Below are 24,710 nucleotides of genomic sequence, written 5' to 3'. Positions count from 1 at the left end.
CATTGAGTCCCAAGAAACCTTCAATTCCAAAGTTTATGAATTCTCCAAACCTAGGGTTTCCATGATCGTTATGGATTCTCATTGCAATTCAATTTTCTTCATGATTAGTCTTTGATTGTATGATTTAATTATAATTCTATGTTTTCAATGGTATTTCATGAACCTATATCATACAAATATTTTCATAATTTAGAATTATGTTATTGCAGATGCATATCTCAAATTATCATATTATCATGATTTTGTTGTTTTCAGATAAAGTAACTCAGTATATTATTAGTTCACATGTATGAGCTACTCAATATTTTAGATTATCAGAATGATTCAATATTATCATATTTTTATTGTTTTTCGATTTTACTGCATGTATTCCATGAGAGTAATACTTAGCATCAAGAGGATCTAGGGATGAAGGATTTGGATCATCTTTCATGGACCTTTAGTAGCAATTCCTAAGGGCTAGAACTATGTGCCCCCATAGGATTTATCTCAGATAGACATTAGCTTAGTGGATCCATATTAGCTCAGCTCATATCCCTTACCCTGGCAAGTATTGGACACCCACTTTTTGGTGTGGGGTAGAACTCCATGTAGTAGCTCACATGGCTTATGTTGGTTTTAGCATCTCTCGTAGTCAATTTCACTTATTGCATGATCAAGTATTCAGTCATTTCAGTTCAGTTTTATTCACTTTTCATGTTATTACTTGATCATTACATCAATATGTTTTACAAATTTAGTATATTCAGATATACTCAATATATTTAAAGTATTGACAACATACTTTCTGTCTATATTGTATATTTTTTAAGGAAACAAAATTTGGTGTATGGTGGCAGTGCCCTTTGTATCACCCAAAAAGAAGCTGTTACATAAAAAGGAGATATAAATGCAATGCATCACCCCCAAATACCGAATGGACAGGCCCATACGATAAGCAAAAAAAACTTCATCAAGTTACAACTCTTATAATTTTACCATATAACTATAAAGTAGTTACTATTCACAACTCAGTAGGAGCTTATATTGTGTTATAATATATATTCTGAGGTTTCATATTCAGTCCACGGTTAGTACTATCTTTAGTTAGAGATTGACGAGTTGGTGAATCCTCATTTCTCCGAGGATGACCCTTATGATTCCTTTTAAGTATTTTACTTTCAGGTTTTAGATGTTTGGAGTTAGCTAGGGGTTTGTCCTAACAACTCATATGTACTATGAGATTTTCAGATAGATAGTTAGATTTTGCTTATGTGTTCTCTGATATTGTCTTTTGTTATATGAGATTCTTATAAGATTATTCATGTTGTCTTTTGCATTTTAATTATCTCTTGTTGTTGATTTCATAAATCTTAGTTTTATGCCATGCCATAAGGTTAGCTTGGGGTCACCCGTGGCTCTAAGCACCATGTCGGGTCGTGAAAACTAGATCTCTTTATCAAGTTCATATATCCAATCTTACATGCATCTTTTAGCAGTTCTTCTTTTATGACCTCTCATGTTATATTAAATACAAAGAATGGCTTTGTTGATGAGATAAATTATAGACTCATAGCTCAATTTCTGGCAGATGCTAAGATTTTCATTGCTACTGATGAAATTATTGAATCGAATGATCAACCTCAATATGAAGATTACTTACACACTATAAATCTTTCTGGATTATCTCCGCACAAATTAATATTGAAGCAAAATTTGTCTTGTTATATTATTATGAAATTTGAAGGAGAGTCTTGGAGTAACTGGTAAAGTTGCTGCCATATTAACAGGAGGTCATGGGTTCAAGCCTTGAAAACAACCTCTAACAGAAATGCAAGGTAAGACTGCGTACAATAGACCCTTGTGGTCAGACCCTTCCCCGGACCTCGCGCATAGCGGGAGCTTTAGTGCACCGAGCTTCCTTTTTTTATTTTATATTATTACGAAATTTTAGTTCTTCTAAAAGATTATGTAGTGATACAAGATTAGTGTGTTGTGATTTCAAAAAACATGTTATAAGTTTTAAGATCGCAAGTGGTTATTTCAAAGATAAACATTTATTTACAAGAATACCATTATTGTCATCAAAAGGATGAAAAGAATACTTGTTCTTTTTAAAAGAACACAATTTTCAATATGTTTCTATTTTTGCAATGACTTTAAATAACGCACAAAGACAAATATTAGAACACGTTGGTATTTATTTACGTGAATCAATTTTTGCCCATGGTCAATTATATGTTCTTTTATCTGAGAGCAAAAAGTTCCAACTATATAAAGTTTTGATACAATTACATGCTGTAGATAATGATGATGATCAGTCAAATTATAATTGTAACGACACATTACAATCATTATGAGTGGACCAATGGTGAAAGAATTGGGCCAAAAAACTATTTTGATAGTGACTTGAAAAATCTAGGCTAGGCACGTCTCAGACAAAATCTGAGTAAGATGAGATCTAGGATAATTCAAAAATAGATTGGGGTTGATTTCTAAGTATGGATTAGTTTTTCTAATAGCCAAGAAATTAAGGATTCCATAAGGCTTTCCGAAATTGAATTTGGGAGAGTAAAACTCCCAAAATCAAACTTGGCGTAAAATGGTTAGTTTGGAATATCAAGAATTGAAGGTGTGTTGTAAAATAGGGGCTTTTGAAGGAGTTTCTGAGCTGCAATACCGTGAAAGCCACTATAGTAGGCGGACATCGCTATAGCGGGGTAATTAGGTGCTATAGCCGGAATTTAGGGTGCTATAGTGGGCGGGTTCCAATAACTTATTATTTTCTACAACTTCATTTTTGAGTTTGAGAAGGGAGATTTAGGACAGTTTCCACTCAATTTTCCACTATGTTAATTAATAAAAGTATGTTAATTAATCCCCAATCTCTTAAATTGATTCTTAAGCCTTAAAATCTAGAATGTTACTCTTGGGGGAGGGTTTTGACTTGATTTAATGGTGGGAAAATCCCTGGTTTTGGTAGAATAATCATGAATTGGCCTAGATTAGGATTTGAGTATAATCAAGATTTAATTAGGGCATTATCATTGATTGCTTGCATTTTGTAACTGTTTTAGACCAAGAACAAGCCAATGCATTGAAATTGGGGAAAGCTCACATTTTTTAGAGTTTCCAAAGCTTGATTCAAGGTAGATAATGGTTTGTGTGTTTCCAAATTATGTATGTATGCATGTCTATTGTTTTGTAGTATTACTAGTGCAATGCATGTGAAGAAAATTAAAAGGCTAATGTGAAATTATACCATATTGATAATCTCATTCAATGAACATGTTTATTTACTTGTGGTTTCAAGTGTGATTGTTTACTATGATTATGATTGTGCGTATTATTTATGATTGATGGTTAGCTCGGGTACTACGCCTGGTATGAATACCTTTATGGTTGGCTCAAGTACCACACCGGTACTGGATATCTATATAGTTGGCTCAGGTACCACACTTGACAAGATTCATTAATAGTTGGCTCGGGTACCGTGCAATACTATCCGCTAAAATATATCCCCTTTTAATGCATTTACTCTGAGGAACTTGAAGTTTTTTTTGTATATGTGTTGACATATTTTACTATGTTATAGTTGCTTTCTTACAATCATGCTTTGGAACTAGCTATGTGATCCTTTCATTACACTGTGGTCGTGTATTGATACACTTGCTCTTTCTTTGTTGATTGTAGGGCATATTTAGGTGGCTATTGAGAGACCTTAATTAAGAGATGCTTGACATTTCGAATCCAAGGGTGAGATACTCTTTTGGGCTACCATGAATTTTTCTCTATTTCTTTGTCCATCTTTTCGAACACATACACTTTAGTCTCTTAGTTTATGGTTTCTAGTTTTCGGGGTTGCATCCCCATTCTTGATTATTTAGAGTTTTGGTGCTACGACTTTTAAGTTATAGGAGTTAATTTTCTCATATTATTTTTTGATAATTGATCGAGTTAATGGGAACTTGGTCCGTTAGTTGTTTTAAATGGTTGTCTTAGTACTTATCTATAATCACTATCTTGTATTAATTGTTTGATGGGTTAAGTTGGGTTATAAATTGGTTCTCCCACTAGAGAGTTAGTGTGGTTGCCACTTATTACGGGTCAGGATCATGAAAAAGTTGGTATTAGAACCCCAGGTTTATTGATATCATTATACTAAAATGAGTCTAGTAGAGTCTATCAGAATGGTACAGAGATGTTTGTACTTTTTTTACAGGAGGCTACAGGACTTTAGGAAAATTCTTTTCTTTATCCTTTATGATTTAACTTTATTCCAATTGGTATATGTTGATCCAAATTGATATCTCACCTCTTTTACTCTTCTGTCGCAGATGTTTGACACAAGGAAAAATGGTGCAAGGATAATAGCTCTATCGATGGAGCCAACAACAAGCATTAGAGGCAGAGGCAGAGGTAGGGAAGGGGCAGAGAAAGGGCAACACCCATCTGGGGTAGAGCTTAGGCAGAGAATGCACTAAGGCAAGAGACCAATTCCCCACCCTACGATTAGCTAGAAAATGAGGTTAAGATATATATTGAGGAGGATACAGAGCCAAAAGTGGAAAAATAGGCTTGGGGTACATGTCTCCACCCATACTTCTAAAGCAGTCTAATGGGTGTTGGCATTTTTGAGTAAGCTAGCAGGTATTGGAGTTATTCCTATGGTGCAGGCTACTCAAGCTCCAGTTACTCATCGTGTTGCTACTACGGTTTGTAAGGTTAATTATTGGGTACAAATGCATTCTTTCATCCATTGATAGGCCCTGTGATGACTGGCATGGAGCATGAGATGCTGACTAAGTTTCTCAAGTTGAAGCCTCTAGTGTTTCATGATTTAGAGAGTGGGGATGCTTTTGAGTTTATCTTGGATTATTATGAGAGGCTGTACAAGTTGAGCATTGTGTAACAACATGAGGTTGCACTCATGAACTTTCATCTTTAGGGTGAAGCAAATAGTGGTGGAGAGCTTTTGTGGAGTATCGATCATGAGTTTTTCCTCTATTTACTTGGACTTTGATCCATGCTTTGTTCTTGGAAAAGTAAGTGCCTTGTATTTTGAAAGACCAGAAGAAGGATGAGTTTATGGATCTTGAGCAGGGCAACATGATCGTAGTTGTTTATGAGGCTAAGTTCCATGCCTTGTCCTATTATGCTACGTAGCTTGTAAACATTGAGAAAGAGAGAATTCGCTTGTTTGTCGAAGGTTTGAGTTCTTAATTACAATTATTATCTATACACTTGACCTCTACAACTAAAAGCTTCAATAAGGTATCAGATGACGTTAAGAGAATTGAGGGATTTTACCAAATGGGAAAGCCAAGGCATTAGCTAAAAGGCCCAAAAATATAGGCAATTATAGTGGCTCCTACTTCAAAGGTTCTAGTCAGTTGGTGTGTTGAGCTCATTCGATTCAGTCAGCTATTCCTACTTCTACGAATGGTTGTTTGGGGGTTCCACAACAATCTATGACTTAGGGTGGTCAATTAACTTCTTATGCATCGGCCGACAAGCCCTCACTTAACTGTAATTGCTTTAATTGTAGGGAGCAGGGACACTTCAAGAGGAAATGTCCTCATAGGTAGATATTTGGCCAGGTTCAGCTGTAGACTAGAGCAGTGGTACCAATGGGTAGAGGTAATAATGGTGGAGGACATTTACAGGGTGGGCGATGAGGTAATCAGGGAGGCATGAAGGCTAAGGTAATGGTAATTTAGGGAAATGAGCGGTGCAAACAGGTAGAGGGGTTTCCCATAATGATGACAGAGCCCAGTGTTACGATTTTCCAGGCAAGCCAGAGGCTGAGGCATCAGATGCTGTGATAATAGGTACCTTTCTTGTCTCTGACGGGATGGATACAATATTATTTGATCCAAGTTCCGTACATTTCTACAGACCTGTTAAGTTTTCTTTGAATCTTAACTTGATATGTGATATTTTTTTATGTCCTTATCAATGTGTCTACCCCAGTTGGAAAACATGTAGTTTTTACCTCTTTATGTATGCTTGCTCTATTTTTTGTGGATTTTCATACTTAGGTTGACTTAGTCATTTTGAATATGGCTGATTTTGATGTGATCTTGGGTATGAATTGGTTGTCCCCCCTATTTTAATATGCTTAATTATAATGCTAAGACTGTGACTCTAGAAATCCTAGGTAGGGAGAGATTAGTGTGGGAAAGGGTGTACAAGCCAAAACCTGTAAAGATCATATCCTTTCTTCGAGCTAACAAGCTAGCAGGGTTGTTTAGAATACTTGGTACATCTTTGAGATGTTCGTGTAGAGTCCCCTTACGTTGAGTCTATTCCTGAAGTTTCTAAGTTTAAGGAGATATTTCCTACGGATCTGCTTGGCATGCCTCTGGATAAAAACATTGATTTCTGCATTGACTTGGATCCAGGAACTAGCCTAATTTCTATTCCTCCCTATTACACGGCTCCAGCAGAGTTGAGAGAACTCAAGACTTTGCTTCAGGAACAACTTGATAGGTTTTTTCTTTGTGTTAAAATGATAGATTTTTCATTTGCTAATGAATTGATAAAGGGATTCATCCATCCTAGTGCTTATCTTTGGGGGTGCTCCAGTGTTGTTTGTAAAGAAAAATGATAATATAATGAAAATGTGCATAGATTACAGGCAGTTGAATAAGGTCACCACCTGAAATAAGTACATCTTACCTCGTATAGTTGATTTGTTTGACCAGTTGCAGGGTGCTTCAGTTTTCTCTAAGATTGATTTGAGGTGAGGTACCATCAGTTAAAGATTTGGCCTAGAAATATACCTAAAACGGTCTTTAGAACTGGGTATGGACACTATGAGTTCCTACTAATGTCGTTTGGGTTGATCAATGCACCAAAAACTTTTATGAGCCTGATGAATAGTATGTTTAAACCTTACTTGGATTTTTTTGTGATTGCATTTGTAGATGATATCCTGATCTATTCCAAGAGTAAGGAGGAGCATGCAGACCACGTTCACATGTTCTAGGTATCTTAGGAAACAGAAGTTGTATGCTAAGTTTTCCAAGTGTGAATTTTGGTTATTTTCGGTTGCCTTCTTAGATCATGCGGTTTCAAAAAAAGGGGTGAAGTTAGATCCCCAAAAGATTGAGGTGGCCAAGAATTGGGTCCTGCCTAGTTTTGTGACTGATGTTAGGAATTTTGTGGGATTAACTCTCTACTACTGCCATTTTGTGAAGAATTTTGCCTTTATTGCTACGTATATTGAAAATGTTGACTCAAAAGGAGGTACCATTTGAGTGAACTGACAAGTGTGAAGAGAGATTTCAAAATCTCAATACCCTTTTGACTATAACACTTATCCTGACATTGCTAGTGGAAGGTAATGACTTTATTATTTATTGTGATGCTTCACATTTGGGCTTGGGTGTTGTGTTGATGCAGAACAAGAATGTCATAGCCTTGAGTCAAGGCAGTTGAAGATCCATGAGAGAAACTACCCAACACATGATTTAGAGTTGGCAGCAGTAGTGTATGCTCTCAAGATTTGGCGACACTATCTTGTTGGTACCAAGTGTAAAATGTTCATTGATCATCGTAGTCTGCAATATATGTTCACTAAGAAAGATTTGAATTTACGGCAGAGGAAATAGATGGAGTTGATCAAGTATTATGATATGATCATTCAGTACCATCTAGGTAAGGTCAACGTGATGGCAGACACATTGCGCTAGAAGACGTTAGCAAGTGTAGCTTAGCTTGCTTGGGGGGTGTCCAAGCGACCTTTTGCCAGAGAGATTCAGGCCTTGGAATCTAAGTTCATGTTATTGGGAATTTCATAGAAGGGTGGGGTGTTGGCCAGTATTGAGGTCAAACCCACATTTATTAAGGACATCAAGGCTAAGGAGTTTTAGGATGAGGACTTAAATAAGCTGAGAAATAATGTGGTTTCTGGGGAAACTCAAGATTCCACTTTCGATGCAAGAGGTGTGCTCAATTTTAGAGGGACTTTGTGTCTCTTGGGTTAATGATTTAATCAAGAATAAGTTGGTAGAGTCACATGGTATGCAGTATTCGATTCATCCATGTGTGACCACGATATATCAAGATTTGAGGCGGCTTTATTGGTGGCCTAGAATGAAGAAAGACATAGCTAAGTATGTATCAAAATGTTAGAACTACCAGTAGGTAAAGTAGGTAAAGTATGAACACCAAACACTTGCAGGTTTACTCCAAAGGATGCGTATTCTTAAGTGTAAGTAGGAAAGGATAACCACGGATTTTGTGGTGGATCTTCCTAAGACCTTGGAGAAGTATGATTTGATTTGGGTTGTTGTGGATAGGTTGATTAAATCAGTCTATTTTATTCCAATCAGAATGGATTACAATACGTAATAACTGGTTAAGATCTATGTCAAGGAGATAGTAAGGTTGCACAGGGCCGTGAGACTCAGTTTACTTCTAAGTTTTGGGGTAAGTTGCATGAAGCGTTGAGCACTTAACTCATTTTCAGTACAAATTTTTATCCACATACCGATGATCTGTCGGAGAGGATGATTCATGAATTGAAAGACGTGCTAGTATCAAATCCTTGGCGCAGAATATAATCCTAAAGTACTCCAAAGTGTGTGATAGACTTTGGGATCCATTTGGATCAGTTCTTACCCGTATATGAGTTCTTCTATTATAATAGTTACCACTCCAGCATTGGTATGACACTATTTTAGGCACTTTATGATAGGGGAAATAGATTGCCTATAGGATGATTTGAGGCCGGAGAGGTGGAAACTTTGGGTGTTGATCTAGTGAGGGAAGCTTAGGAGAAGGAAAGGAACATCCAAGCCAAGTTGCTGGCAATCCATAGTAGATAGAAAGAGTATGTAGATTGTATTGTAAGATATATGAATTTTCAGGTTGGTGAACAAGTATTGTTGAAGGTGTCACCTATGCAAAAATTCATGAGATTCGATAAAGAGGGTAAGCTAAGCCCTCGTTACATTGGTCCATTGAGATTCTTGATAGTGTTGGGCAAGTGATTTATAGGTTAGCATATCCACCCAACTTGTTTGGAGTTTACCCAATTTTTTATGTCTATGCTGAAGAAGTACTATAGGGATGGAGATTATATGATTAGGTGGGAATCAGTAATGCTATGCAAAGATCTTCGATATGAAGAGGAGCCAGTTGCGATTTTTGATTTGGATGTCCAGAAGTTAAGGATAAAAGATATCAAATCAGTACAGGTTCTGTGGAAGCATCATCCAATTGAGGAGCTTACTAAGGAGACTGAAAGGGACATGTAGGACAAGTACCCTCACTTGTTTGAGGATTCAGGTACTACTCATTTTCTAACTTAGCCCAGTTTTCCTTGTTTGATCACTTGGGGACGAGTGATGAATAAATTAATATCTATTGTAAGTAACCATTTCGATTGTTATGGGTGGACCAATAGTGAAATAATTGAGATAGAAAACTTTTTGGTTAGTGACATGATGTCATGACCCGAATCCAGGCCATAATGGCGCCTACTATAAACCCGGAGTAGGCAAGCCAAAATCAACTCAAGCGGAAGTCAAACCTCAATTTAAATAAATAAATAACATAAAAGGGTGGAAACAAGAAAAATATAACAAACGAGGTCGGGCCAAGGTATTGATATGTAAATACAACCAAAAATATACGAAAAGGCACATAAGTGACCGAAAATGACGAATTGACATTGACCAACTCCAGACCTGGTGTCACTCATACAGGAGCTACTAAGTACAAAGCTGACAATACCTATATATAATACAGAACTGCCTGCCTAAAGCACAAAATATAATCCAGTACAAAAGAAGGAAGGTAGCAAGTCTCTGAACGCCGGGAGCTCACCACAATCCGAATCTGGCATAGCTATAGATGATCAGGCGCTCCCTCCCTGGGGTGGCTCGAATTGGGATCTGCATCAAAAAGATGCAGAAGTGCAGTATGAGTACCAAAATATGGGGTACCTAGTAGGCATCATAAGCCGACCAAGCTCAGAAAGAATAAATATACTTATAAGCAGCACAATGATACTAATGATAACATAAATGAGTCATAAACTACATCTACAGGTGCATCGGGGTACGGGGAGAACATACAATATCAAATAAACCCAACTACAACATGTAACCACAACAATTGACTCAACTCACAGAATACTGGAAGAGCATGTACAAATATAACAAAGCAAATCTGTAGCAATAATCCCAAAAGTATTACAGAGCGCCCGGAATAACCCTCGACCTCATCTATATCATGGTAATAACCCTGAATATGTATCAAAGGGCCACTCGAAATTCACGTCTCGAGCTTATCAACAATGAATATAATAGTGTAGCCTAAGTCAATAAAAGAGCTGCTCGGAATCATATCTCGAGCTCATCAAAATCAGGAAATGACATAATCATGATATCACCATTATTTTGTTCAATTTCTTATACTTATTCATTAACCAAAATCTTAATCTCATCGTTTATTTCTCCATTAAAATAATTTTAGACATCGGCGAGTTAATCAAGGAACATAGCATGTCAACAATCATAACTCACTCAAGGCTGGGTAAAATCCCGCCATAGGCATCAAATCACTAACCTGAACTCTGTCGTACCAAAGCACGGCCTCTAGCCCAACATTTCAATGTCATAAGCAAAAAGGACATAAGCATAAGCCGAAATCATGAAAAAATGGGCAATTGAAACCAAACAAGTCAAACAAGTGGCATCTGAAGTTCAAGTCACCTAGAAGAAATTTCTAAGGATTCTACGCGATACAAACAAGTCAAGAAAGCAACTAATCTAAGGCTCCAACGACTAAAATCCAACTAGCTACCAACGATGGCGATTGCCTCCTAATTTTCTCAAAAGGGCTACCAACACCTCGAACCAACCTAATCATACAATACTACTCATAATATATCAATTCTAACAGAACCAATTCCTGCCTCCGAACAATGCCACGCTACCAAGAACAAAATCATAACGTTGTTATGGTCATTTTGACCATAAAATCAAAATATTCAGAGATGGACTAAATTTTAAGGTCAAAAATGGGAATGTGGGGCCCACGTCATAAATTCTGGAACTAACCCAAAAAATATGTCCTAATCAGCCCCGAACTCATATCTCAAATTGAGACATATTTCGGGACTCGAAAACACCACAAAATCAATAAGCAATAACAATCTCAAAACTAAGCTAACAGCAAAAATGAGACACCAGTTAAAATCAGGAAATTAATTAGAAATTGATGGTCTACAGCGAATTCTAACAACACTACGACATTCTTCACAAAAAACTCCACAATTTAAACTCTTGAATCACTGAATTTGGACTTAAAATGACTGGGAAATCTTCCAAAAATTCCCAAATATTGAGCTAAAAAATGAGCTATGACAGCAGCAAAAATGAGATTTTCACCTCCAACAAAGCTCCCTAATCAGATTCCAATTTTCTTGCGAAAAATCCCATAATCTAGGCTGTTGAATCACCAAAATCGCCCAAGAAACGGAGGAGAAATTGTGTTCCAAACATGGACCCTCGAACTGATTTCCCCCCTTATAAATTAGGTGAATAATGACAGCACAAGCCAAAATTTAATTTTGATGCTCCAAACTCATCCGGAGTCCCATGAACAAAAACCATGTATGAATTTTGATTGCAAACAATATTTTTGGACTCAACAAAATTGATGGAATGACCAATGGAGGTCGTTTCAGTGAAATCTTAACCAAATTCAATATTTTCAAAAGTTTAACACTTTAAACACATAATCGGCCAAAAACTCATTTCAAACACCTCGGGAATCAAACCAAAGGTCATTCTAGACCAAATTCGGCATTTCGAAGCTAACTACACTGATGAAATTTTCATCCGAGCACATTTACTCAAAATATTGACTGAATTCAAACTTGGCCAAACTTTAAAATTAAAATGGGAAGACCACACAAACTCAGAATGAAGACTCTAAAACCCGAACCAACCTTCCTTCTAAATCAAAATAGACCTTTCAGAGCTGATGATACCGTCGGAATTTCCATACAATGAACAAATCTCTAGATATTGACCAAAGCCTACTCTTTCCACTTAAAGCTTCTAAAGAGAGGGTTCTAACAAGGGCCTGCGTTAAAATTTGTTTCTATGCATTACTTGGTACTGATTAGGAAAAAAAAACTACAATAGAGATTTGAAGCATAGCCTTCATCTAAGAATTTGAGCCCGGGAGGGGATAGTTTTCTGAGATCAAAAGCAAGGGTTAGTTGGAAATACACTCTAAGACCAGGAGAAGATAAGTGAAATACATTTAATAAGGACGGGAGGCATTTAAATATATATAACTTTCTAGATTTTGCATGCAACGCACTGATACAATATCACCAATACCTAACGACTACTGAGTTAAATGTCATGGAAACACACTCCTAATTACCATCTCACATTGTTAACAACCTTAAGTTTGTGTTATTCTGTTGCTAAGAACTTTACTTATTGAAACAATAAATCCCCCCATTTACTTTATGCTTGTTTATTATTTGGAAATATTTACTACAAATGAGTTTAAGTGCTAGCAGACTTATTTACTCCGCACTCTCTGTGTGTTCGATCCCAACCTAGTTGGGTTCTATATTTGGCAGCGACCGCTATATACTTCTTAATTGAAGTGTAAGTGTGGACGTATCAAATTTTGGTACTATTGCCGAGGAATACGACTTTGAAATATTCTATTAGTATTTATTTTGGTAATGTAGTCTTATTTCCTAAAATTTATTTTTGTTTCTTGTTTTTGTTTATATAAGGTACAGGTTAGTGCATGCCCAATACCCGAAGTAAGGGTGAACTATTGCTTCCTTATGATCCTGAGCTACAAAAATCGATTAGAAAAATAAATGCACAAGAGCGAGCTTACAAAAGCTCAAGGCAGAGGCAATCATGGTAATAATGACAATCTTGGGGATGAGGAGGAAGATGTGGAAAATGCACCCCAGTATAATCCACCAATGTAATGAGGTAGAGCACAACAGAGGCCCATTGATTTTTCTCTGGTGGATGATGATCAAGACATGGATGGAGTAGGAGCCACTAGATTGATAGTTCTTCCCCCACTACTACCCAGCGTGAAGTTCACCATCACTAGTGTTACATCTCGCACCTTTGCGCATTCGGAAAGAGGAAAAAAAATATTTTTGACTTGCAAAGAATGAGGTTGTGAATTATTTTATTTATTTCAATTATTACCGGTATGATGTTCATGAAAAAAAAATGGTGTGGAAATACGGAAGAAGACCGAGGGCAAAAAAATTGGAAATTTTGGAAACTAATTTTGTGAATTACTTGTAAGACTTATAGTTGGGCTTTAAAAAAAATAAGGAATAAGAGAAATTAGGGCCCAATACATGATATGGCCCAAGCCTTGAAAATTTAGTTCATTAATTATATTGGCCCATCATCTATTTAGTATATGTGTCTCTAGAAGTTTCAAGACTTCCAAAGAGAGCTAAGTCATCTTCCAAAGAGAAGAAGAGACCGATACTAGAGGAAGAAAAGGGGAAAAATTTCAAGTTTTTCAACTTTGATCCAAAAACCTTGTCTTCTTGAATTCTTGTCAAGTTCGAGGCCCTCTTCAACGTGGTATAATTAATTGAGCGAGAAAGTTTCATTTGTGGCAAGTCAAAAATTGAAGAAAAGGTAAGAATTCTATCTTTTTTATGTTATGGAAGAAGTCTATGTGTTGTAGCTAGTGGAATTAAGTGGAAATTATGTAATTATGATGTATGTGGGTGTGTGACCATGTGGGTGTGCAAGTGGGTGGGTGTGGTCATGTGGTGTGATGGTTGGGAGAAGAGGAATTGAACTTTATTTAGCTTGTTAGTGGTGTCGTTATGGCGATTATGGTGTAACTACAAGTTTAATGATTCGAGACGGCATTGAAATTGGTTATAAGTTGTTATAGAGAATTATGTGATTTTAGTATAGTTTTTATGTAATTATGGAAATAGAATTCTAGTATATGGATTATTGTTATTCTTAATGAATTTGGAAGGAGACAATGCAATTTGGTAGTTTCGTTACATTCGTAGAAGTTTTGGGTGGATTATGGTTTTGGTGGAATTCTTACATATTGTATGGCATAATGTTAACTTCTTTAGAATTATGATTACGTGGTCTTGAGCTAGTAAATGAATATGAAATATTGATATTAGTTTGAAGGTGAGGTGGAATAGAACTTGTGGCCTTATGTGACAAAAGAGAAGAAGAAGAAAGATTTTTAGTGTAAATTGTGCTTTGTAGTAATTGTTGATATTGTTGGTATGCTTGTGGGTGTTGTTGTTGATATTCTAGCCGAGTTAAATTCTCGGGAATGTTGAATTTATAGGGGAGGTGCTGCCCAAATTTTTGTAGGCAAGTAAAGGAAAAAATAATTGAACTCTTAAAGGCTTATAATTTACAATTGGTAATTGTGACCATTTGTAGATTTTGGAAGAAACGGGATTTGAATTTGAGTGAGCGTAAGAAGCGGATAAGGTATGTAAAGATCCTCTTTTTCTTGTTTTGGCATATCCTAAGTGTAGTAGGTTGTAATTTGAGTCTCGGGAAAAACTCTACTCATGAGAATCCAAGCTTAGATTTCCTAGAAATCCATTCAGTGAAATTGAATTAAAAATTCATGTATGTTGAAAAGAAACATGCAAATATCCGTAACTTCTACTTATATGACCGCATCATCCTACAACCTTGATAGATGACTCCGTAGGGCCAAATGTTTGGAATTTATGTACGCTACCTCGGCTTGGCCAAAGGTGGGCCCACTAGCTCCGAAATTCACCTAGTTGTCCTATCTAGTTTATTCTGATAAAACATAAAGGGATAACTTTTGCCCATGAGTTTTCCTACAAAAACTAAGAATAAAATAATAATATCCTGATCGTCCCCTTATGTTCTAATACCCGTTTTGGGATTGTAAACATAATTTTAGAAATGTTTGATATATATATGTGCTGCATTAGTTTCTCACTACTCCGCTCGTGCATATTACTATGATAACCCGAGCCGGCTTTGTAATCGTGCGCCCTATAATATACTCGGTAGTATGATGTGTTACGGGTCCCGAGACCTCACCATAGGGCTGGGTACCATCTATGGTGGCATGATATGACATGGCATATGATATGTTCTGATGATATGGCATGCTGTGATGATACGATATGTTTGGGGTTGGTACAGAGATTTGAAACCTTCTGGAGTATGATGTGTTGTGGCACCAGCGTCAGGGTGGTGACCACGTTCTTATGCCTTATGCATGAATTTACTTGCATTATGTACATATATTTTCAGTACAGATTTTGATGTTCTGGTTTGATATGTGCTCCGTGTACCCTCCCTTTCAGTTACGATTTATATTCCTTACACGTGTGCTTTACATATTCAGTACATATTTCGTACTGACCCCCTTTCTTTGGGGGCTGCGTTACATGCCCGCAGGTATAGACGTTCTGGATCCATCGGCGTAGGCTGCATACCTTCTTCTACTACAGAGTGCTCTATTGACTCGGAGCCGTATTTTGGTATATGCCTTTCTGATGTACACACTCTTATATATTTGAATATTTGGGTATGGCAGGGCCCTGTCCCATCATATGTTTTCGTTATGCTTTGGTAGAGGCCTGTAGACATAGGTGTGGGTCATAAGTCGTGTATGTTTGTTCGCGTATGATTTGTATCTTAATGTGGCCCCTTTTGTTATAACGGCCAAAACGTCCCATATGTTTGTATATATGTACGTATCCGGTGACGCGCCCTCCGTTGCCCCTTTTTGGTTTGATAAATTATTTTTCTGCATACGCGGCTACTGAAATTAAGGATAGCCTGCTATTCTGATTGAGACTAATATTAAATTGGAATTATTTTGTAATATGATGATTTGGTATGTAAGTTCGTTTGGGTGTCCTAATAGGGCACCAGTCGCGGCACACGGGGCTGGGTTGTGACAAAAGTGGTATCAGAGCGGTTTGTCCTCGGAGTGTCTACAGGCCGTGTCTCATAGAGTCCTGGTTATCGGTGTGTTGTGCACCACATCTATAAACAGGAGGCTGCAGGATATTTAGGGTGTTACTTTTCTTTGAATCTTAGATCGTGCGCGAGAGCTGTGCTATTAGGATGAATTCCTTTTCTAATCGGCTATTATATTTTTCAGTGATGCCTCCAAAGAAGGCGATGGCGGCCGAGAAGGGCAAAGCAGTGGTCGGATGGACGAGTCGAAGGCCGAGAGCTACCCGAGCTCATGCTCAGACTATGCCAGATATTATGCCCCAGTCAGAAGGGTCTGCTACACCACCACCGGAGGAGCCTGGAGCAGCTCCCCCATTAGCTCCAGAGGCTCCAGCGCCCGAGCCTCCAGCTCCTCAGCCTGGGGCGGAGGATAGGGTGCTGAAGGAGGCTGTGCAGTTGCTGACGACGATAGTAGCAGGTCAGGCTCGCGGACGTGGGCAGAGAGGTGATGATGATGACAGACGTGATAGTTTGAGGGTTCGCGATTTCCTGACATGTAATCCTCCAGAGTTTTTTGGGTCTAAGACCGAGGAGGACCCCCAGGATTTTATTCGGCAGATGCAGCGCTCATTGAGACTGGTCAGAGCTTCTGAGACCGAGTCTGTTGAATTAGCTTCACACAGGTTACGACATATTGCGATTAACTGGTATGAGTCCTAAGAGCTGTCCAGGGGCGAGGGTGCTCCCCCAGCGGTATGGGATGAGTTTGCAGCTGCCTTCCTCAGCCACTTCTTACCCCCAGAGTTGCGGCGGGCGAGAGTTGATAGATTTTTACAGCTGAAGCAGCGAGGCAGGAGTGTTCGAGAGTACAGCTTGGAGTTTGATTCTCTGGCCCGATATGCATCTACTATTGTAGCTGATATGGAGGACAGGATGCATCGGTACGTGATAGGGTTAGATCGTTATTTGGTTGACAGCTTTATGGCGATGGCATCTCAGGTCGGCATGGATATTGGCCGACTGCAGGCCTATGCGCAGGGAATGGAGGACTGGCATAGGGGAGATTATTCTGGTAGAGATCGTGACAGGAGGCCGCCCAAGAGGTCTAGATTAGCGGGGTATTCTGGAGATTTCCGAGGCGGGCAGCCTCAGTAGCAGTCCGGTAGATATCTTCCTCTGTTAAGCCGGAGTACGCAGTTCGCCGTCAGACGACTTGATAGTGCAGGGCCGTCTGGGGCCAGCCAAAGTTCCAGAGCATCAGGTCCACAGACGAGCAGAGGTTCTGGTCAGTCCAGGCCCCCTATGCCTCGGTGTTCTTATTGTGGGAGATCATATCCCGGGGAGTGCTACCGAGCTACAGGAGCCTGCTTTTCTTGCGGCCATCAAGGCCATATCATGCGAGATTATCCATTGGCGAGTGGTGTAGCTGGCGCAGTTCAGCCGACAGGATCAGTTGCTGGTTCATCGTCTACCCCTCTAGCTGCACGTTCTGCGGGACGAGGTATGCCATCACTGGCGGGCCGTGGTCGAAGTCGTGGCGGGGTTTCTGATTCTAGCGGTCCTTCGAACCGCATATATGCATTGGCTAGCCGCCAGGATCAGGAGGCGTCGCCAAATGTTGTCACAGGTACATTATTGGTTTTCTCTTGATCTGTATATGCATTGATTGATCCTGGATCTACTTTATCATATATCTCTCTGCTCGTTGCTAGTAAAATCGGAATAACTCCTGAACCTATAGAGCCATTTGAGGTAGCTACACCAGTTGGGGATTTTATTATAGCTAGGCAGGCATATAAGGATTGCTCTGTGATTATATGTGATCGTTGTACTAAAGCTGATTTGGTGGAATTAGATATGATCGAATTTGATGTTATTATGGGGATGGACTGGTTAGCTTCCTGTTATGCTAATGTCGACTGCCGGAAAAAGGTAGTTCGATTTCAATTTCCAGGAGAACCAGTGGTAGAATGGGCAGGAAGTACAGCATCGCCGAGGGGTAAGTTTATTTCATACCTCAAGGCTAAAAAGATGATTCAAAAAGGCTATATTTATCATTTGGTTCGGGTATATGATACTAAGGCCGAGACACCTGTTCTCCCATCAGTTCCGGTAGTCAATGAATTCCCAGATGTATTTCCGGAAGAGCTTCCAGGCCTTCCCCCTGAACGGGAGGTAGAGTTCACGATAGATTTGCTGTCGGATACTCAACCTATATCCATCCCTCCGTATAGAATGGCGCCGAGGGAATTAAAAGAATTGAAAGAGCAACTGAAAGACTTATTAGACAAAGGCTTCATTAGGCCCAGCACATCGCCCTGGGGAGCGCCGGTATTATTTGTAAGGAAGAAAGATGGGTCACTGCGGATGTGTATTGACTACAGACAATTAAATAAGGTGACCATAAAAAATAAATACCCCCTCCCCCGGATTGACGATTTATTTGATCAGTTGCAGGGTTCCAAATATTTTTCAAAGATTGATTTACGTTCGGGCTACCATAAGGTACGGGTACGAGAGGCAGATATTCCAAAGACTGCTTTCAGGACCCGATATGGGCATTATGAATTTAGGGTGATGTCTTTTGGGCTAACTAATGCTCCAGCGGTGTTTATGGACGTGATGAATCGGGTATTTCGGCCGTACCTTGATATGTTCGTGATTGTATTTATTGATGATATTTTAGTTTACTCATGATCAGCAGAAGCACATTCCGATCATCTGAGAACAGTACTCAGCATACTTCGACAACAAAAATTATATGCTAAATTCTCTAAATGTGAATTCTGGTTAACCTCCGTGGCATTCCTAGGGCATATTATTGGAGCAGATGGCATTCGGGTCGATACACAAAAGATTGAGGCTGTACAAAATTGGCCCAAGCCTACCACACCAACAGAGGTACGCAGCTTTCTGGGGTTAGCTGGGTATTATAGAAGATTTGTAGAAAATTTTGCTTCTATTGCGACACCCTTAACAAAGCTAACTCAGAAGGCAGCAAAATTTCATTGGACTGATGCTTGTGAATGCAGTTTTCGATTGCTGAAGGAAAAGTTGATTACAGCTCCAGTTTTAGCTCTTCCAGAGGGGTCAGAGGGGTATGTCATTTATTGTGATGCTTCGGGTATTGGGATAGATTGCGTGTTAATGCAGCACGGTCGAGTCATAGCTTATGCTTCCCGACAGCTTAGACCGCATGAGAGAAATTATCCCACTCATGATTTAGAATTAGCCGCGGTGATTCATGCCTTGAAGATGTGGCGGCATTATTTATATGGGGTCCACGTTGATATTTATATGGACCACAAGAGCCTTCAATATATTTTTAAGCAAAAAGAGCTAAATTTACGGCAGAGAAGATGGCTTGAATTATTGAAAGATTATGATGTCGATATTTTGTATCATCCGGGGAAAGCCAATGTGGTAGCTGATGCACTTAGCCGCAAGTCCATGAGCAGTTTAACCGACGTGCCACTAGAAAAGAAAGAATTGGTTCGTGAGATTCATCAGTTAGCCAGCCTTGGAGTTCGTTTGGCCGATTCTGGAGATACCGAGATTTCTATCTGAGATGTTGCTGAATCATCACTTATGGAAGAGGTAAAACGGCGGCAGTTCGAGGATCCCAATTTGTTACAGTACAAAAATATGGCTTTTAACAAAGAAAGGAATCAGTTCAAAATTTCGTCTGATGGGGTATTATTATGTGAAGGCAGGATATGTGTACCTGACATTGCAGGGCTGCGGCAACAAATTATGGGCAAGGCACATAATGCCTGATATTCTATTCATCCTGGATCCACAAAAATGTATCATGATCTCAAATTTTTATATTGGTGGGACGGGATGAAAAGAGACATTGCAGAGTTTGTTGGTCAGCGTTCTAACTGTCAGCAAGTCAAGATCGAGCATCAAAAGCCCGCTGGATTACTACAGCAAATGGAAATTCCCGCTTGGAAGTGGGAAAGAATTAATATGGATTTTGTTACAGGATTACCATGCACTCTACGCAGGTATGATTCTATTTGGGTTATTGTTGACAGATTAACAAAATCAGCCCATTTTCTTCCTGTCAGGACTACGTATTCGGCTGGTGATTATGCTAGATTATATATTAAGGAGATAGTAAGGCTCCATGGAGTTCCTGTATCTATTATAACCGACAGAGGTGCCCAATTTATGGCTAACTTCTAGAGATCCTTCCAGAAGGATTAGGGACTCAAGTGAGTCTAAGCACCGCATTTCATCCTCAATCCGATGGACAGGCCGAGCGCACTATTTAGACGCTGGAAGATATGTTGCGGGCCTGTGTAATTGATTTCAAAGGTAGCTAGGACGATCATTTGCCACTTATTGAATTTGCTTATAATAATAGCTACCATTCCAGCATTCAGATGGCGCCGTATGAAGCCCTATATGGTAGGAAGTGCAGATCCCCGATTGGTTGGTTTGATGTGGGCGAGACTAAGTTAATTGGGCCAGATGTGGTACAGCAAGCAGTTGATAAAGTAAAGCTTATTCGGGAGCGATTATTGGCTACCCAGAGTCGACAAAAATCATATGCAGATAAGCTACGTCGACCACTAGAGTTTCAGATTGGCGATTGGGTATTTCTGAAGGTGTCGCCCATGAAAGGTGTGATGAGGTTCGGCAAAAAGGGTAAGCTTAGTCCGCGGTATATCGGACCTTATCAGATTACCCGGAGGATAGGCGAGCTAGACTTACCGTTCGATCTGGAGGCAGTGCACCCGGTATTTCATGTATCTATGCTTCGTAAATGTGTTGGTGATCCTTCCAGAATATTTCCTATAGAAGATGTACATATAACGGAGGAGCTATCTTACGAAGAACATCCTATAGCCATTTTAGATCGGCAGGTGAGAAGATTGCGTACCAAGGATGTACCCTCTGTCAAGGTTCTGTGGCGGAACAATAACCGAGAGGAAATGACCTGGGAGGCTGAAAGCGAGATGAAGAAGAAATATCCGTACCTGTTTCCTATGCCGTCAGGTAACTTAAATCTCTTAATTAATTACATTAATTAGTAATTAATTATGTGTGCCGCCCATATAAAGAATCCAACCCATAAGGCTAATTTAACATTCGGGGACGAATGTTCTAAAGGAGGGGAGGATGTTACATCTCGCACCTTTGCGCATTCGGAAAGAGGGAAAAAAATATTTTTGGCTTGCAAAGAATGAGGTTGTGAATTATTTTATTTATTTCAATTCTTACCGGTATGATGTTCATGAAAAAAAATGGTGTGGAAATACGGAAGAAGACCGAGGGCAAAAAAAATGGAAATTTTGGAAACTAATTTTGTGAATTACTTGTAAGACTTATAGTTGGGCTTTAAAAAAAAAATAAGGAATAAGAGAAATTAGGGCCCAATACATGATATGGCCCAAGCCTTGAAAATTTAGTTCATTAATTATATTGGCCCATCATCTATTTAGTATATGTGTCTCTAGAAGTTTCAAGACTTCCAAAGAGAGCTAAGTCATCTTCCAAAGAGAAGAAGAGACTGATACTAGAGGAAGAAAAGGGGAAAAATTCCAAGTTTTTCAACTTTGATCCAAAAACCTTGTCTTCTTGAATTCTTGTCAAGTTCGAGGCCCTCTTCAACGTGGTATAATTAATTGAGCGAGAAAGTTTCATTTGTGGCAAGTCAAAAATTGAAGAAAAGGTAAGAATTCTATCTTTTTTATGTTATGGAAAAAGTCTATGTGTTGTAGCTAGTGGAATTAAGTGGAAATTATGTAATTATGATGTATGTGGGTGTGTGACCATGTGGGTGTGCAAGTGGGTGTGTGTGGTCATGTGGTGTGATGGTTGGGAGAAGAGGAATTGAACTTTATTTAGCTTGTTAGTGGTGTCGTTATGGCGATTATGGTGTAACTACAAGTTTAATGATTCGAGACGGTATTGAAATTGGTTATAAGTTGTTATAGAGAATTATGTGATTTTAGTATAGTTTTTGTGTAATTATGGAAATAGAATTCTAGTATATGGATTATTGTTATTCTTAATGAATTTGGAAGGAGACAATGCAATTTGGTAGTTTCGTTACATTCGTAGAAGTTTTGGGTGGATTATGGTTTTGGTGGAATTCTTACATATTGTATGGCATAATGTTAACTTCTTTAGAATTATGATTACGTGGTCTTGACCTAGTAAATGAATATGAAATGTTGATATTAGTTTGAAGGTGAGGTGGAATAGAACTTGTGGCCTTATGTGACAAAAGAGAAGAAGAAGAAAGATTTTTAGTGTAAATTGTGCTTTGTAGTAATTGTTGATATTGTTGGTATGCTTGTGGGTGTTGTTGTTGATATTCTAGCCGAGTTAAATTCTCGGGGATGTTGAATTTATAGGAGGGGTGCTGCCCAAATTTTTGTAGGCAAGTAAAGGAAAAAAAAATTGAACTCTTAAAGGCTTATAATTTACAATTGGTAATTGTGACCATTTGTAGATTTTGGAAGAAACGGGATTTGAATTTGAGTGAGCGTAAGAAGCAGATAAGGTATGTAAAGATCCTCTTTTTCTTGTTTTGGCATATCCTAAGTGTAGTAGGTTGTAATTTGAGTCTCGGGAAAAACTCTACTCATGAGAATCCAAGCTTAAATTTCCTAGAAATCCATTCAGTGAAATTGAATTAAAAATTCATGTATGTTGAAAAGAAACATGCAAATATCCGTAACTTCTACTTATATGACCGCATCATCCTACAACCTTGATAGATGACTCCGTAGGGCCAAATGTTTGAAATTTATGTACGCCACCTCGGCTTGGCCAAAGGTGGGCCCACTAGCTCCGAAATTCACCTAGTTGTCTTATCTAGTTTATTATGATAAAACATAAAGGGATAAGTTTTGCCCATGAGTTTTTCTACAAAAACTAAGAATAAAATAATAATATCCTGATCGTCCCCTTATGTTCTAATACCCGTTTTGGGACTGTAAACATAATTTCAGAAATGTTTGATATATATATGTGCTGCATTAGTTTCTCACTACTCTGCTCGTGCATATTACTATGATAACCCGGGCCGGCTTTGTAATCGTGCGCCCTATAATATACTCGGTAGTATGATGTGTTACGGGTCCCGAGACCTCGCCATAGGGCCGGGTACCGTCTATGGTGACATGATGTGACATGGCATATGATATGTTCTGATGATATGGTATGCTGTGATGATACGATATGTTTGGGGTTGGTACGGAGATTTGAAATCTTCTGGAGTATGATGTGTTGTGGCACCAGCGTCAGAGTGGTGACCACGTTCTTATGCCTTATGCATGATTTTACTTGCATTATGTACATATGTTTTCAGTACAGATTTTGATGTTCTGGTTTGGTATGTGCTCCGTGTACCCTCCCTTTCAGTTATGATTTATATTCCTTACACGTGTGCTTTACATATTCAGTACATATTTCGTACTGGCCCACTTTCTTCGGGGGCTGCGTTATATGCCCGCAGGTATAGACGTTTTGGATCCATCGGCATAGGCTGCATAACTTCTTCTACTACAGAGTGCTCTATTGACTCGGAGCCGCATTTTGGTATATGCCTTTCTGATGTACACACTCTTATGTATTTGAATATTTGGGTATGGCGGGGCCCTGTCCCGTCATATGTTTTCGTTATGCTTTGGTAGAGGCCTGTAGACATAGGTGTGGGTCATGGGTCGTGTATGTTCGTTCGCGTATGATTTGTATCTTAATGTGGCCTCTTTTGTTATAACGGCCAAAACGGCCCATATGTTTGTATATATGTACGTATCCGGTGACGCGCCCTCCGTTGCCCCTTTTTGGTTTGATAAATTATTTTTCTACATACGCGGCTACTGAAATTAAGGATAGCCTGCTATTCTGATTGAGACTAATATTAAATTGGAATTATTTTGTAATATAATGATTTGGTATGTAAGTTCGTTTGGGTGTCCTAATAGGGCACCAGTCGCGGCCCACGGGGCTGGGTCGTGACAACTAGCGCCATGTTTCAGCTCTTAAACTTGAAAGAACTATTTAAAGAAATGTCTGGAGAGGAGGCATATCAATATTTGATGAACTTCATTGCTTCATGCAAAACTTGTGGCATCCCTGGGGTTAGCCAAACTGCAATTCGCTTGTGACTATTTCCATTGTCTCTATCTGGGGAGGCAATCAAGTGGCTAAATGAGCTCCCGCATGACTCAATCACAAACTGGAGAGAGATAAAGAGAGCATTTCTGGAATGCTTCTTTCCATCTTCTAGGAAGTTGCAGATCAAGGATGAGCTCAATGCACAAAAGCAACTCACTCATAAAGCACTACATGACTCATGACAGAGATTTAATCAGAAGCTGAAAATGTGAACAAATTATAATCTCACAGACGAGCACCTAATGTATTTATTGTATATATTGTGCAACTTTGTGACTAAGACGGTAGTTGATCAAGCTTGCGGTGGATCATTCATGTCCAAAACCTTCACAGAAGCGTCAAAAATCTTGGATCAGGTTTCAAAGACTAGCAAGTCTTGGCACACCAAAGATTCTGAGATTAGAGGCTTGGGCTATACATTTGAGATGTCGGCTGAGCAAAGAAGGAGAGAAGATGAGCATAATCAGGATATGAATCACATCAAAATCCAAATGGATTTACTGACTAAGCGCTTTCTATCTGAAGGTCCTAAAAAGATAAACACTGTTGAGGGTGCGAACCGGTATGATGAGCCAGAGATAGATTTTGAGGAGGGGAAAAATAGTCACTTAAATCCTA

The 24,710-nt window shown here is 38.9% G+C and overlaps 1 protein-coding gene and 1 long non-coding RNA gene across 2 annotated transcripts; both read left to right on the top strand.

Moving 5' to 3' along the window:
* Window positions 1-13,340: 13,340 nt before the first annotated feature.
* LOC129900708 (uncharacterized) lies at window positions 13,341-15,552 on the top strand. The gene is made up of 3 exons (XR_008769672.1): window positions 13,341-13,649; window positions 14,436-14,486; window positions 15,444-15,552. It is a non-coding gene; the product is annotated as an uncharacterized LOC129900708 (long non-coding RNA).
* A 4,789-nt stretch (window positions 15,553-20,341) lies between these two features.
* LOC129899750 (uncharacterized) lies at window positions 20,342-21,148 on the top strand. The gene is made up of 2 exons (XM_055974775.1): window positions 20,342-20,957; window positions 21,072-21,148. Exons 1-2 carry the CDS (start codon window positions 20,342-20,344, stop codon window positions 21,146-21,148), a joined length of 693 nt encoding a protein of 230 aa, XP_055830750.1.
* The last annotated feature ends 3,562 nt before the right edge of the window (window positions 21,149-24,710 follow it).

The sequence above is a fragment of the Solanum dulcamara genome, chromosome 8 (assembly GCF_947179165.1).
Source record: "Solanum dulcamara chromosome 8, daSolDulc1.2, whole genome shotgun sequence".
Taxonomy (NCBI): domain Eukaryota; kingdom Viridiplantae; phylum Streptophyta; class Magnoliopsida; order Solanales; family Solanaceae; genus Solanum; species Solanum dulcamara.
The sequence above is the reverse complement of the archived record's forward strand: the minus strand, read 5'-3'. Positions and strand labels throughout refer to the sequence as shown.